The following is a 16,862-nucleotide window of genomic DNA, read 5'->3' as shown; positions in this document are numbered from 1 at the left end:
GGGTGTTTGCTTCAGCTCTTCTCGGGTTAGGGCACTGGCGAGTCCAAGCGAGATTCCTTTGGGCCTCTCTGTCCATCCTCCTGCTTTCTGGGGTTGTTGGACTTCTGTTTTCTATCACTGCAGTCCTCCTCTGTGCGTAGTAGGTCTGGCAGTTTCGGTGCTGGTTAGACTTACTAGATCACATTTCCTTATGTCCTGTTAGATCTGCTGTCTGCCGCCTACCTTAGCAGTCAAAGGTCAAAGCTCCCAGACTTCATTTATAATTCAGACTAAATGAAGAACAAACTCTTTAATATTTGAATGTAATTCAGAAGCACTCTTTGGGATTTCCACAGTGAATATTTATCATGTAGACCCACTTAAGAGAAAGTTTAGTAACGCTGAATTTTTATGGCAGAACCCGTTATAAGCAGTGGAGAGTTCCCCGTCGGAAGGGTGGAGGATGACTCTGGCTGTTCCGGCTGCTCTCAGCTCTTCAGAACCGGTTTTCTGGGGCAGTTGGCTCAGCACCACTGAGGCATTTTTAATTGGTGCTTCTCATTGCCACTCAAGCCACAAGCAAATTTTATCTAGGACATAGGTATCTAAGTGATGGCTGTTGCTCACATTTGATTTCAGCTTAGATCATGGAGACTCGTAGGGCACAAGCCCAAGAGTCTGCAGACAATATTCCTAGACACCCTTTTAACTAGAAACACAACCAAGTACTATTGGAATTGTTAGCCAAATATTTTTCATGTGAAATAGAGTCTGTTATGAATCTAGAACATTATGCAGCAAAGCATTTTAATCAGAGTGCATAGCTATTCTAAAATGAATTCACCGTCTCTGACACTGAGCATTTAAAAATGTTAACTGGGTGATATAGCTGGGAGGAACCACAAACACAGATTGTTTATAGTTAGCATCAAATTTTCAAATTATTCTAATACTGATCTGGTATGTTTGATTAAATATGGAAGCAGCCCAACTGTATTAATTTTTCTAATTAATGAAGAGGAAAATACCTGTTAAAAATTCAGAAACCCATGCATGTAAAATATATGTACCATGCTATTATCTGATTTAAGAACTGTTTTAATTAAGATAACATTATTTCATTTTCTGCAATTTTCATAATTTATATTCTGTAATTACTAATCCTAAATTATTTAACATTAATGAGTTATTGAACCAAACTGAGAATTACATTATTAGCATTTCCTCATAATCATTAGGTTTTTAAATATATGTATACATACATATATACATACATACACATATGTATATTTAAAGTATGTTCAAGCAGACTACAAAATAGAGACTATAGGACATCAGGTACTTCTTGGAAAAAGCTTGTTTTTACTTTTGACATAGAAATTAGTGGAAATTTCTACTGTAGTGGGGCAATCACTGTATAACAGTATGCAAATACTGCATGCTTACCATGGCTGCAGCCTCTATGTACTTTATGAAGTTCTGTATTCAACAGATTACACTGGCTACCCGGGCTCTATCCTTACTTGTTACATCCCTGGGTGTATAAGGTGTTTGTTTATAGTAGTATGGTAGAGAAGAGATTAGCCATAGAGCTGTTCTTAGGGCATTGACAGTTGCATTAAGAGATATTTGGACTCATCTTATTATTGCCCAGTAGAGTTTGATCTGGTTTTAATTATTATTGTACACCTGACTAACATTAAGATGTCATTTCCCCATAGCAGTAGTGTTTTCCACAGAGGTACCAATAAGTAGTTAGGGAAGACTTAGGCCTCCCCACCTTCTCTTCCTACTTGAGTATTATGTAACTGCGCTTGATGGAGGAGGAAAGCCATTGAACCCCTGGCCTTCATCACTGTGCTTGCTGTTCTGAACCTGCAGTGGCCACTGTTGCTTCCGCTAGTTAATCACAGCCGTGGTACAGGAAGCTGTGTCAGTACCAGCTCAGACATTCGGGAAGACAACCTTGGAAAACAGCACTTTAACTAACATGGCCTGTGCCGCCGATTGTTTTTAGGGAGAAAATGTTAGCATACCTTCATTGAATCACTTCGCTCTTCATGAGCTAAAAGATGGTTGCTGTTAAACTTAGCAATCAGAGCAGAGTGATGTGTGTGTCAAGACGTTTCCTCAGCCCTTCAGAGAACTGCTCAGCATTGCTCTAATGCAGTGATATTTGGAAAGGAAAATTAAAAGTGTGATTATCTCCCGGAAAGTGAGCGCCATCCATTAGCACATCTTCAGCAGTTGCCAGCCTGCTGTAAAGATGAACATGGCATGTCTGCCCGGGGAAACGAAAAACCTGATTCATCTGCCAGCTCTGGAATGTCTGGACTGTTCCTATAGCTGCCCTCCGCAGGGCTTCACAATCCACTTACTAAGAAATCAATCTAATCTGGTTCTGCATAGATTTTTCTATCCTGGGCTTGTATTCTTCTACAATTAAACAGGGAGAAAAATGCTCTAAAATTGAAGGGAGAAAAGCCCTAGGCTGCAGATTTTCATAGCTAAAAAAAATCTTATATTGAACAGTTGCACATTTTAACATCTACCAAAAGCCTTGGTACAACATTTAGTTTGCATGGGTAGGTGGCTTGTAATTCCATCAAAACTATCTCTTTTTCAGGGTGGTGTATGTGTGTATACCTTCCAGCCATTTTTTTTTAAATCAAAAAGCAAGCAATGTCTAGTAATTTAGGATTCTATGATCGTTACTATAGCTTAGATCAATTATTTGTTGATCCCAACTTTAGTTGTTTTATCAGTAATGATGCTGTTGGTACTGCAGCAAATTCAAGTTAATTTTCCCACCATGATACCAGAACTGGTATCCAAGAGGTACAGAATGTAGAGGGCATTTGCTTTCTGAATATAATACTTCTGAATCAGAGGGGTTTTTTTGAAGAGGATATGAAACGGTCTCACACTGTATGTCTTCTAAATGTAAATGCAAGTGCATATTATTATTATTATTATTATTGAAAAGAGGGTACATTCAGAACAAGTCTACTTGTTAAAACTGTTTGTGATTCTTCTCAGCCTTGAATAATAAGGACTTACTGCTCATCGTTGTCTGCTGAAGCTCTCAGCTGAGAGGTGGCACGTTTGTTGGTGACATCAGTGTGAGATTACTAGGGTCACATCTCAATCATATACTGATGTCGAGGGGAGACTGCTAAAAGTCTGGAGTTGATGGTATTTTAAAGTACAGAACAGCCATCATGGTGTCTGCTTGCCAAAAATTGCTCCAGCATCTACATGTAAGTACCAGTCTGGAAAATACCAGAGACAGGAGCGCATGGTAAATGGTGCTGAGCTGATGAGCTGATTGGATGCAGGCCGTTGGGAATTCTACAAATCGAGAGAAATAATTTTAAACAGGACAAGAACTTTAGAAACAAGCAACCAGTTGCTTACCAGGAGCCACACCTTAAAGAAAATTGACTCTCCCCTGCCCAGAGAGCACCCGCCGTCCATAGCTCCTCAGCCAGGGCTGGGGACTCACAAGTCTCACTGCCATCCATGCCGCAGTGTTGACAGGCTTGCTTCTTTGCGGGCAACCACAGCTGCTGAGAGTTCACAAGTGTACCAGGCCTGTCATGGACAAAAGGTACCATTTTTGCCGTGGTCCTCCTTGGCCTCTGACTCTCACAGTGTTTCTGTCCCCTCTGCTGGTCCCTGGGACTTGAGGGGAGGTTGTGATACGGAAATCTCATTTGCGGCTAAGCACCCCACGGATGTCTTCTCTCTGCAGGTTGACCAGTTGTGTTTCTTCATTAGCCACCATTCATTGCACAGAGAAACTTTTCTGCTGAGGTCTGAGGGCTACCCTAACCCGTGGGTATAGAGATACGAGTTTAGAAGACAGTTTGGTACAGGACCATTTAACAAAATAATAATAGTACCTTCACACCTGGGGCCTGTGAGCTCCCCAGTCTTGCCCAGATTTACAGTGCAAGACATTTGTTTCCTCCTGTGGAACTGGCCCTAAATTCTATCAGAAAGTTGTTGGCTGCCCTGTAGCATTCCTGTCCCTATTGTACCCGTGGGTGTATCTTGCCATGTGTCATTATTATAGGTTCACAGCTGGCTATGGCTGTTAATGACATCCCACAGCCAGTCCCCTCCAGCAACCTGAATGGCACCCTCTGGTGCTATGAAAGCTAGTCAACATAGAAGAAGCTTCCAGATCATTACCAGCTTGATTTCTCCATGCCTTGTGACCAAACTTGTGTTCTTAGCAACAGGACCTTTCAGTCAAGTTCTGCTGGGAAACCTGAGCAGCAGCATAGCCCGTATTGTTGTGGGCTCTCTAGCGCACACTAATCTCGAACAAAGATAGCCCTGGAACTGACTTTTTATGTGGTAGCCCCTGTCTTCTGAAACATTATCCCCCATGTAGGGTAACTCCAATTAATGTCTTTTACCCATGTGCACATGTGTGTAGTTTATAAAGTAGTAGGTTTCATACAGCTTTTTCAAACCTCTGTATTGTTAATCATTCTTCCACCCCTTTCTCCACATTAGCCTCTTATCCTTCTTGTTTTCCTCAAATATCCTTCCCTATTCTTCTTTTCATATCGCCCATGTTCTAATTTACTGCATTTTTATAAAATTAGCATAGTTATATTTACTAGAAATTTCAATTTCCTATAACTCTTAAAATTTCAGAGTTGGAATTTAAATTCTTCTGAAAATTTAAAGAGAGACTGCTTATTAGCCCTGATTTTAAAATAATTCCTCTTCCTCTTCTTCCTCTTCTTCCTCTTCTTCCTCTCCCTCTCCTTCCTCTCCTTCCTCTCCTTCCTCTCCTTCCTCTCCTTCCTCTCCTTTCTCTCCTTCCTCTCCTTCCTCTCCTTCCTCTCCTTCCTCTCCTTCCTCTCCTTCCTCTCCTTCCTCTCCTTCCTCTCCTTCCTCTCCTCCTTCTCCTCCTTCTCCTCCTTCTCCTCCTTCTCCTCCTTCTCCTCCTTCTCCTCCTTCTCCTCCTTCTCCTCCTTCTCCTCCTTCTCCTCCTTCTCCTCCTTCTCCTCCTTCTCCTCCTTCTCCTCCTTCTCCTCCTTCTTCTCCTTCTTCTCCTTCTTCTTCTTCTTCTTCTTCTTCTTCTTCTTCTTCTTCTTCTTCTTCTTCTTCTTCTTCTTCTTCTTCCTCCTCCTCCTCTCCCTCCTCCTCCTCCTCCTTTTTTTTTTGTGTGTGTGGAGGGGATGATGTTCAAGACAGTGTTTTACTGTGTAGCCCTGAATGTCCTAGAACTCCCTCTATAGATCAGCCTGCCCTTACTCAGAGATCTGCCAGCATCTGCCTCCTGAATGCTGGGATTAAAGGCATGCACCGCCACCACCACCTGACTTAAATTCAGTTTTTACCACATGCATTTGTTTGAGGGCATGTGCACATTCCATCGCATAGACGTAGACGTCAGAGGACAACTTATGGAAGGCAGTTCTCTCCACGACACAGGTCCTAGGGATCAAACTCAGGTCATCAGACTCGACAGCAAGTGCCTTTACCTGACGATCTTACCTGCCCTGATTTTAAATTTTATAAATTACAATTCATAGTTTATTCCATATCTGCTCTAAGCCTTCCCTATGGATCATGTTGGCATATGGTGGCCATGATTAAGGAAAGATTAAGCCAGTCAGTTCTCTTCTCTGTCACACTGTGAACTGCTCTTGCTTTATGGAGTCACGCTAGAGGTGTAAAGCATCCCATGCTTTGGAAGGGCCTGCTCACCTGAAGGGGTGTCTGCAGATTGTCTCTTGAGAGAACCTTCTGATCTGTTCTCTTGTCTCCCACCCTTGCCCCCACCCCATTTGGTAGCTGGAAATCCTATGCATTTATATGGGAAGCAGTGGTGAGTAAAGAGGAGAAAGCGGCCGGGTGGATTTGAGACCGTGGGATGTAGCAGGGGCTTTAACATTTCAAAGCTGCTCATCTGGGTTTTAGATGTTGCTATCTAGAGCAGCAGTGACTGGATATTGACTGTCTCCAGGCTCTGTTCTCTCCCCCAGACAGTTATTGATGATGCCAGATCTGTCCTCCTCCCACATGTGAATTCATTTCTCCCTCAGCACAAAAATAGCTTCTTACGGCCCTGGTCTATAAATCAAGAGCTGAGAACGTGATTACAGCGAGAAATGGGAGCACAGCAAAAATTTAAGAAGTGTGCTATGCTCTTCTTTATTTTTGTAACTGGAGCAAAATTTCTCTTCAAGTTAAAGAACCTTCGCTCTTCACAAAATCTAAAAATAAATTATTGGTCTGGCTAATCAGGCAAAAATTGTGTTTTAGATGCATATTGCATGGCAGATACACTGCAGCCTTCCAAGCACTGGAGTTAGAGGTGTGCACCACCACACGCTGGAGTTAGAGGTGTGCACCACCACCACACTGTGAGAGGTGTGCACCGCCATGCTCTAGAGTTAGAGGTGTGCACCGCCACGCTCTAGAGTTAGAGGTGTGCACCGCCACGCTCTAGAGTTAGAGGTGTGCACCGCCACGCTCTAGAGTTAGAGGTGTGCACCGCCACGCTCTAGAGTTAGAGGTGTGCACCGCCACGCTCTAGAGTTAGAGGTGTGCACCGCCACGCTCTAGAGTTAGAGGTGTGCACCGCCACGCTCTAGAGTTAGAGGTGTGCACCGCCACGCTCTAGAGTTAGAGGTGTGCACCACCACGCTCTAGAGTTAGAGGTGTGCACCACCACGCTCTAGAGTTAGAGGTGTGCACCACCACGCTCTAGAGTTAGAGGTGTGCACCACCACGCTCTAGAGTTAGAGGTGTGCACCACCACGCTCTAGAGTTAGAGGTGTGCACCACCACGCTCTAGAGTTAGAGGTGTGCACCACCACGCTCTAGAGTTAGAGGTGTGCACCACCACGCTCTAGAGTTAGAGGTGTGCACCACCACCACGCTCTAGAGTTAGAGGTGTGCACCACCACCACGCTCTAGAGTTAGATGTGTCCACACACTGGAGTTAGAGGTGTAGGAAAGTTTTCCTTTTTTCTTTTTCTTTTTTTTTTTTGAAACAAAACAAAAACCTTTCCCTGCTTCTTACCATTGCCACCCTCATTTAAACTGGCAAGGCTGAGATTGTCTTGACACTAAAAAAAGAGGACATTCTTATGTGAACACTTATCATTTTTATTTTGAGCTTAGATTTCCCCTTTCTGTGTCTGCATCTTTAGAGAGTTTGAGTCGATAAGAAGTGGGGATTAACAGCATTTATCAGGCTATAAACACAGATAATTCCTGTCCACCTGTCAGTTCCTATGCTGAATCTTTGCCTCGATTCCTGCACCTTTGAATAGGATCTTGCTCCCTGACTGAAGCCATTGCAGGAAAGTCTGGCCTTGTCTTAGCCATCTTACTGTTTTCCTGCCATTTGCTTCAGGTTTTCAAATGCTGGCCGGGACGTTAGAAAACCCTTCTCTGGATTTAACTAATCAGAACACCTGTTGTGGGGTGGGCCTCAACAGAAGTCTTACTTCCTGTGTAATTCATGGGGATGCCACAGGGAACTGTTTGTCTCATTTTTGTCTAGTAACACATCCTCTTTGATCTTCGCTTCCCATATGGTCGTCTAAATCTTTTATTCATAGATTCAAAGCACTCACACAAAATGCTTCTGTCAAAGAATACTTAACATCGTCTAAAATGTCTCCGCCTCTGTTGCTCCGTGTGTTTTCTCCACCTCGAATGTTTGCACTCAGCATCAAAAAGTCATTTTCTCTTTGAGAGACTGGTCACAATATTATTTATTAATATCTTAACCTTTTTCTGGAACGTATTTTAGACAGCCATTATAAAGGGATCTAAAACTACCTTAGAATTTGTAGCATGCAGAATGGAAGACTGGGAAGTAGGAAAACACATGGATAAAAATGGAACAGTGGACGATCGCAGCATTTACGAAGCCACTGGCCAGAGAAACAAACCAGGACTGTACTTTCCTAGCGCTTTGCTGCCCCTGCCTTTGTGATGCTTTAAATATTGAAAGTGTGTGAGCACAGTCTGAGAGCGTGAACAGGTAGGTGTCTCAGGTCAAGTGCAGCTGAAAGGGAAATACCCGAGTCAGACTGCAGGCCTTGCTGCTTTCCTAAGTGTCTGTCTGGTCTACCCCTCTCCTGCAACATTATTGCCCCGCTGTGGTTCACACTTGTGACTGGGTTTCGAGTGGAGGGGGACCAAAGCAAATGCCTGTTGGCGAGTGCAGATAGCTCAAGAGTCCGGTCAGGAGTTGCTATGTGAAGGGCATTATTCTTAATCTGTAGTGCGGTCTCTACTGAACACAACATCACACTCGGATCACATAAATAATTATGAAGACACCCTTTGCCCTGTCTCATTTGTTTTGTCTCATAGATTATGAATATGTACCATTCTCCAGGACAAATTTACAACATACAAGATGACTAATCTTGAATTATGGCCTGTTGTCATGTTTTTGCTTTCTCTCCTTACTGAGATGTTGGGAATTGCCTCTAGAAGAGGGGGACTGACTAATTGCATGAAAGCCCAGGAAGCATGGTTCTTGGTGTCTTAGCTAACAGGGAATTGAAGGCAGGCTGCATGGCTCCAGATAGAAGCCTACACTCGCAATGAGGCATGAGAAGAGGAGGAAGTCTCTGTCTGTTGAGGCTGATGATGCACAACAAGCAACTTTGGAAGATGTTCCCAAAAGTTTAGTCAAATGCCAAGAATTGCTTTCAGACTGTTGCTAAAAATTCCTTCTGCCTTGGCTAATGAAGTTTTTAAAGCAGGGTCGTCAGCGCTCCCTGGGGAGTGATGGTGTCAGTTTGTCTTACAAGAGCTTCCTTGTTCTACAAGTGGGCATGGCACAGTCCTTCATCATCTATTTTATTTATTGGATTTTTAAAAAAAAACTTAAATAGCCTGATTTAAGGATGGGGAGCTATCTGCTTGTTTGGAGAACAGTCAAGATTTATTGTTTGATTTTGTCTGACCCTCAGACGGAGAATGAATCTAATGTGGAGACCGCATTTCCTAGCCAGTCCACCTAAAAGCAACAGATGAGGCCCCTGTTTCGCAAGCACAGGAAAGACAAAACTAGCTGACCTGGACGTTTGTTTACTTATTTGTAGATGGTACTAGGCTTTTGGAACATCAGAGGTTTGTAGCCTTAGGGAGGCCCTCCCTACTTCTTACATGCCAAGGATTAGTATAGTGAGCCTGTGACATGGCTGATGGGAGTCCAGAGACAGGGAAATTTCACCTGACAGTGGGACAAATGCTTTGAAGTCGGAGGTTTTCCTTTTCTACGGGTGTCATATTTTAAAAGTGGTATTCTCAGCAAAAAGTCAAGAACATTCAAGAAATCTACTGCATCATAGTGAGTAATCTGCCTCCTTTGTAAAAAAAAAAAGGGAAAACCATTAAAATTTACCTTTAACACCAAACAACCAAAAGTCTTCAGATTGGCAAGCATTTCAGTGTCCTCCATGCTGGTTAGAGGCGAGGCACAGTTGCTCCCCCCGAGAAGCACTGCTGTGTGGTGATGGAAACCATCAGGGAAGAGACCATAGGGAGTGGCAGTCTAGACAGTGGGACAGATAAGACACTGTCTGGAGTAGTTCACTGAGTGAAATTTAATTTGCTGGCAACTGTGGGTAGTTTTGTTAGCCATTGTTGAAGTTCTTTGCATCTGAGTGGCAGATGCCAACCTGAGAAGGGATGAGGGAAGTGTCATGGCGGAGGTTCTACGTGGCTCCACTCTTCTCCCTGTGGCCTCCCCAGTGCTTACGCAGTAGTGTTCAAGTAGGCAAGCTCACATTGGGTCAGAGAGGTGGAGCATTTTCTAAGAATGTTCTTGCTTTTATAGCAAGAGACACAAAGTAAAGTTAAAATTCATCAGCATGTTCAGTTTCCGGTGTATAGTGCATACATACATAGTTCTGCGGTACCTGCATGGCAGCTCTGGCATTTGAACAACTCTTGAAAGAATTTTTAGACTGTTCTGCACATTCTTCCCCCAAAATAGCATTCAAAGTGTGAAACAGCTTGGCATATGAGGCGAGTTCAAGTACTTCCAAGTTCCTGGAATGTAGGTTTGTGTGGGAAAGGGCAAACGAAGGGAGCCAGGTTGCTAGGACCTTCTGTACCACCCTCAGAAGTTTGCATTTTGTCTTCTGTGGTCTGTTTGTGCGTTAGCAGTGGGAGAATGACACCCATTTATTGTCACTCAGTAAACCTAAGTAGCAACAGCAGGAAAGAGCCTGAAAGGGTAAGAAATCCAAACCGTGAAGGCTGATTTGAAGGTGGAGAGAATGTTCCAGCCAAACTGGGATGAAAGGATAGAGACCCAACCTTTGACCCTGGCAGGAAGGTGAGGCCACAAGTCTGCTTCTCTGACATTCGTATGAATGAAGAGGACTCACGTGCCCCTAGGCAGTGAAATAACCCCTGCTTTCCAGGTTGAGTGCCCCATGGTCCCAGCTAGAGCAGACTCTCTTCGAGGAAAGAATTGTAACATGTTTATCACAAAGTGTGTTTGGAAATACTGTAACTCACAGGACTGCCAGTGTTTGTTAGTCTTAACATAGCCAGCAACCCTCCTCCCTGGTTGGCATAAGCAGAAAGAGGTGATTAGACATCACTCTTAGTCTCTCTAGGAAGGCACATGAACCAGACCTTGAACCGTGGCCAGGAACAGTGCTCACTGCAATGGCGCTGTGTTCATGGCAAGCGCTCGGGTCACCACCACTCTCTTCTCACATGACTTCCTACAGCCCACTCACTAGACTGTCCTCGGGCATGGGCAAAGGACGAGCAGTCAAGTTTCCTAACTGCTGACAAAAGACCAAATTCGGGAGGATTTTCAAACATAATACTCAGCTCTAACTGGCCATTTTTATCAGTGAATAAAAACTAATTCCATATGTATAGAATTTTATAGTGATTTGCTACATATTCTATGTAGCACAAAAATACATTGTGTCTGCCTAAGATTTAAAAAAAAAAAGACTAGTATTTTATTTAAAATAAAAAGCTTCGGCCGTTCAATAGGCATTAAGTTTCTTATTCGTTGTTCATCTCTTGACCTGGACAGTTCTAAACATGTGAATAGCCCACCGTAAATGGTTGATGATCACGTTATTCAAAATTGTGACGATATCATCCTATTGACATAAAACTCTTGTTGATGACTCAGTCCTTGTGTTTTAAATGTCTTTCACATTCCAGTGGAAGCTCCTGGAACACAAGCTGCCTGGCATCTTCAGAAGGGACGTGAAAGGGAGCCAGGGCGGAGTCTTATGGGCACAGTGCCTGCAGACACATGGTAGACAGCCAGCATTGGTTGGGAAGTGTTTCTAGGAATAGATGGTGGGGAGAGAGGAGAAGAAGAAGGAAGCAGGCCTTTCCTTCTTGGCTGAAGCTGCCTCTGGTGTCTCTAACATGGATCTGCCTCCACCGGCTCTAAAACAGAGTGAGTCGAATTAAACAGCTTTTCAGAGTCCATGGATTCATTCTTCATTCCTTGAGTTACAGAGAGCGAACACTTTGAGACTCAGTTAAACTGAACATTTTCAGGTTATGAGGACCATATACACAGTTCCTACACAGCATTGTCAAGGTAATCGGGTAATATGTGGTCTTCCAGATACACTCTGGCAGTTTGGCTTATTTTTAATGTTCATTATTAGCTTATTTTCCTAATGAGTTGTTTTATTACTTTAAACTGAAATAGGAAGGTAATTTTAGCTGCAGCTTGCCATTGGCTTGGGGGATACCACGCTGTATTTAGGGGACCTAAGGCCTTTTCAGCAGCCAAATGCTCTTTGCCTGACTTTTGTGTCCATCCAGCCCCACCAAAAAGTTGCTGGTGCCTCCTCAGGACAAAGGTTGGAATACGTTAGACTGCTTGAGCGAAGTTAGAGCTCTCTGTCGGTATTTACCTCAGCACCCAGGGCAGCGGGCTGCTTGGGCCTTTTCACCTTTCATGAAGAGGCACTGTGTAATGTCCTCTGTGTGCCAGCCATGGCACAGAGAGGGTTCAGACAGCCACGGCCTCTGCTGCTCTGAACAGGAGCCCAGAGGGACATGATAAGGTTAATAATTGTAAAGATGGGAAACATTATAAAGCATCTCATTAAAGTTATGCAACTTAAATCTCAGAGCTAGATAACCTTTTGTGGTGGTCCCAGGATACACGAGCTCTCTTAAGCCGTCCTGCATGGCAGTTTGTTTGGCAGCATGTGTCCAATGCATGCTGGTATAAAAGGTGATGGTTTGGGCAGTTACACAAGTGAGGCATTACCAGTCCAGTGTCTGGAAAACTAATTTTGGTAATAAAGTTAAATAACAAAAATACAAAGAAACTGCTCTCTGTTGTCAGAAGGCAACCACTTTCTGAGCTCAAGGACAGTGTGGTGACCTACCAGGATCAAGACAAATGCCCTTACTAAGATTTGCTTCCTCTTTCCCCACCTCCTTCCTCAAATGTCCCTTTTGAAATGGGATAAGGGCACATTAGCTGGAGCAAGGCTCCTGGAGCTTCGACCCCTTGATTGCCTCCATTCACGGGAGCGGTTACCCTGCTTGAAACCGCGCCCAGGTCCGCGGTGTGAACTGCTGTGCCTATGCTGGACAAAGGCAAATCACACACACTTTCATCCAGCAAAGATTCCTGGGGAAGATGTCAGGGAGTTAGACAGGAAAGCGGAACTGCAGCAGGCAGCCCTGGGCCTTTCGTGAGTCCGCATCCTTCTATGAAGGGTTTGTTTTTTTATGCCTAGAGTTACAAATCTTTTTTATAAATTATTAAATACTCCTGAAAAGTGTTTGGGGTTTCTTTCCCACTTTCAAAACAAGGAAAAGCACAAATACTGAAAGAAATAAAGAAAAAAAATCTATGTTCTTACCCCAAAGGAATTACTTCACTTTTTATCTTTTCAAGACTTTTCTCTCTCTCTCCCGACCCCCACCCTCCCCCCCCCCCCCGTGTGTGTGTGTGTGTGTGTGTCTCTATGTGTGTTCTGTCTGTCTGTGTCACTGTTTAGGAGCACTGGCTTTGGGATCAGAACATCTTAAGTTTGATCTTAGTATTTCTAGTAGCCAATGTGTTTTATCTGTAATATAAAAGTCCTGATGTCCCCGTGACAAAGTATTGTGCTTGCGTAAGATAGATTATGTATTCAAGATGAAGATGCATATCTTAAGTGCTTTAATTTACATTGACAAATGCTTGGTCACCTAGTCTGTGTTCCACCACTGCCCTCTAATGCCATAATGTGCTGTGCTGATTGATGCATGGCAGAGAAGGACAAGGAGGCACGCAAATCAAATAGGTTTTCACATGAATATAGTTTTTTTAATACATATAGTATAAGCCAGTGGTTCTCAACTTCCCTAATGCTGTAACTTTTTAATACAGTTCCTCGTGTAGTGGTGACCCCCAACCAAAAATTATTTTTATTCGACTTCATAATTGTAATTTTGCTGCTGTTATGATTAGTAAGGTAAATATCTGTGTTCACCGATGGCCTTAGGTGATCTCTTGGAAAATCCCCAAAGGGGTTGTGACCCACAGGTTGAGAACCACAGCCATAAGCTAAGGAAATTATATAGCTCAAATACTGTCCTGGCTTGTAAGTCTTCCTTTTGTTAATGTACTGGTCTTAAGAATGTCTTCGTTCTAAGTATGCCCCTGTTAGCTTGCATCTCTGCTGGAGTCTCACAGCTTCCTTACAGCATATTAGTGACCTTCGGGGCTTTTTAATGGATGTGCTGCACACGTGGCTTCAGAGCGTCACAAATGCCAGCTCTGTCATATGTCAGTTGTTCTGAACCTCGGGTTTTAAGGAGAAACAAAGTATGTCCCAAATTGATATAGTTAGCTACAGTTAAAAAAAATTAGAAATGTAATTTTGAATTTTACTTGAGATTTTCTTATATGTTTACATAATTAGATATAACAAATAGAGTGTTGGTGTGCAAAATAAGCCCGAAGTTAAATTTTATTGACAATTTTTTTCTTTTTCCCTAGCTCAACTGAGAAGTCATTTCCTTGGAGATCAACAGGTATGTTTTCTCCATTGTTATTATATAAAAAGTGTTTTTGTGTTTTTAGATACACACAAAAAAGTTACTTAGCTCGCACCCACCCCGTAAACCCTGTACTAGAACTAAACCCAGGGCCTTGTGCATGCCAGGCAAATGCTCTACCACTGAGCTAAATCCCCCACTCCTGCCTCGCTTGTTCTTTAACTTCCTAGCTCTTGGTGGAGTAAGCCAAGCAGAGCTTTTGGCGGTACTGAGGCTGAGTTTGGCTCGGCTGTAGTGGTCCTGCTCTCTTTCGTCCGTGAGCATAAGTGAAAGTTACAGCATTGCACAGCAATTGCCTACTGTCAACTGTGTGTCTAGAGCTTTTCATCACAAGGAAACCAAGGGGACAGCAGGAAGGTTATTGTAAAAGGGATAAATACTCATCTCCATTGAATTTTTCTTTGTTCATGCTTAGAGTTACTTGAAATGTTCATTTTATCTACTCAGCTTAAAATATCTGCTACTCCTAAGGTAGTCCAGTAGGCTTTAATATAGTTTGTGTATCTCTTCCCTAAACTCGCCACACGAAGGATGAATCAATCACATTACAAAGAGTACCTGCCACTGTCACAAGGGTGGTACTCGGTCTTCACTCAGTAAGTATGTGGTACTCAAGTACCTATGCCAAGTGCTGGATGCTGTGCTCCCTGCTTAGCAGACAGTAGGAGCGCAGCACACCTGCCCCCCCCCACACACACACAGCCAGGGCATATGGGGTGAGCAAGAGCTGGTCTTGAAGAAAACTCAGAGCACCAGATGCCCAGTATCTGAGTTTATGTGCACGCTGTCTCAGAATCCCAATGTCATTCTTCACACTGCTAATCTACAGTGTTTGTCAAACTGTTGATACATCAAAGATAATGGGAAAACTAATCTGCAAGATCTCAATATAGCATGTTACTAAAGGGAAAGATACTCCACAAGGAAACATGTGGCTAGCTTAGAATAAGGGGGTGGGGTGCTTTATGACATAGATAGGCCACTTCTCCAGGAGCTATGTGAAGATGAACCCAAAGCCCACCTGGTCTTCACCTCCACCAGACAGCAGAGGAGGCCTTCGCAGCAGACAGAACATGCAGTACAGTGTTGTGTGGGAATATTTGAAACTAGTTTGGAAAGGGAGAGGATGAACTGGACCAGAAGGGAGTCTCTCACTAGTTAGGAAGAGACCCTGAATATCCCTAAAGAAGAATCACATTTAAATATCCATGGAAGAAACTACGTAGTTATGGACTGGAGGGAAGAAAATGTAGCAACAAAAGACCAGCTGGAAAGTTACTGCCTAATTTGGTGTGGGATACATGAACTGCTAAGGATTTGGAGACTGACTTTGTGCAGACAAAAGACAGTGATAGCTTTGAAGTCTTGTATGGGGTAGGAGGGTGGGCTTCACTGAAACACTGGGCAAGTCAGGGTGGAGAGCCAGTCTTTGGGACACTTTGGACTATGGTATTGGGCGCGCTGGATTTGATGACTAAAAGGGTAAAGGAGAACAGTGAGTAATTTGGAATGGAATAATTGTGAACATAAACCCCAGTCCAGAGTGGAGGCACTCCTATTGAGCAGATAGCTCCTGTACACACAGATGCCATCAGACGGTTTAGACACGTAGCCAGAGTGCTGTGGACTCAATGGACGGAACCATCTGAGTGGCCACAAAGCTGGAGCCCAGAGAACAGCCCTGCTCCCTGTTCCTGGGAGGTAATCAAGAGATGATCTGAAGCCTGGGGAGCCCCAGGACATGAGCTGGAACCTGTGTTCTTTCCAGACCTTGTCACAGTATGTCAGGCTCCTGCACAAAGGGCAGGAGCCTGACTGTCCTGCTCACCTGAGCAAATGAATACATGCATGCATGAATGGATAATAAATGTCAGCTAGGTTTGAGGGCATATACATTAGCTTCACAACTAAACTTGGGGCCCTTGGAAAGTTTTTTTGTCTCAGAACCAGGACCTAGAAAATGCCCAGTCCTTAGCAAAGATACCCCTCTGTGTAAGAAGAGCAACTGTATTAATTCAGAAACAAAAATGCATACTTACAAAAAGAGTACAAAATGTTGTAATTTTTTAAAACTCTGAAGAGCCCATTTTTTTCTCTTAACTACGTTCCTCAGTGCTCTTGAATCCTTACATGTAGGACATGTGAGCCACGTCCAACAGGCAGGCTGTGATCCCATGCACTCCAGAATGGTCATGAAAATTGGAAATTTACTTAAAATTTTTTGAAATTGTGCGCTCATTTGTTTCTCTCTCTCTAAACTCAGTTACATGCTCTTGATCATGAATGTGGTAGATGACGATGTCATATGCCAATGTCAAAGGTTAAAGGTTAGACACTCCTGATAACCTAACAAGACATTGCCAGTCTTGTCCTTGCCAGCCACCGCTGCTGCTGCCCTCTGTCTCTCCTCCTCTTCTTTTTTTATTTTTAAGGCAGAGACTTTCTGTGCATGCCAGGCTGTCCTAGAACTCACTGAGTCATAGCCCAGCCCTTCCTGTTCAGATTCAATATGCCCAGTATTTATGGGATTTTCTTTATTGCAAATTTAACATATATGATGTGACTGTGATCAGATTGTTTCCTTCACAGCTCTTTCTGTATTCTGAATATAATACCTTCCTTGAGATACAATTCACATGTCCTACAGTGTACACATTTAGACCGCACGTTTCAGTGTTTTTGGTTTATTCGGGGTTAAGCACCCATCACCACAGTTAATTTCAGAGCGTTTTCATCACCTGTAAAGATGCCACATACTTTTTATTCATCAGCTTCATTTTCTACCCCAAACTACTCATCTTAAGCTGCGACCATTCCCTTTC

General features: G+C 43.4%; 1 protein-coding gene across 34 annotated transcripts in view; it reads left to right on the top strand.

Annotated features, from left to right (window-relative positions):
- Pkp4 (plakophilin 4) overlaps positions 1-16,862 on the top strand; it is a 209,640-nt gene that overhangs the window by 126,845 nt on the left and 65,933 nt on the right. For all 34 annotated transcript variants that reach the window (XM_075985156.1, XM_075985158.1, XM_075985155.1 and 31 more), the window contains one exon: positions 13,982-14,016. Coding sequence is in view for 25 of the 34 variants with exons in the window: in XM_075985141.1 (XP_075841256.1) it covers positions 13,982-14,016 (35 nt within the window). In the remaining 9 variants the exon portion in view is untranslated. The remainder of the gene's footprint in view (positions 1-13,981; positions 14,017-16,862) is intronic.

The sequence above is a fragment of the Microtus pennsylvanicus genome, chromosome 9 (genome assembly GCF_037038515.1).
Source record: "Microtus pennsylvanicus isolate mMicPen1 chromosome 9, mMicPen1.hap1, whole genome shotgun sequence".
NCBI lineage: Eukaryota > Metazoa > Chordata > Mammalia > Rodentia > Cricetidae > Microtus > Microtus pennsylvanicus.
Note: the sequence above shows the minus strand (reverse complement) of the source record. Positions and strands in the feature narration are given on the sequence as shown.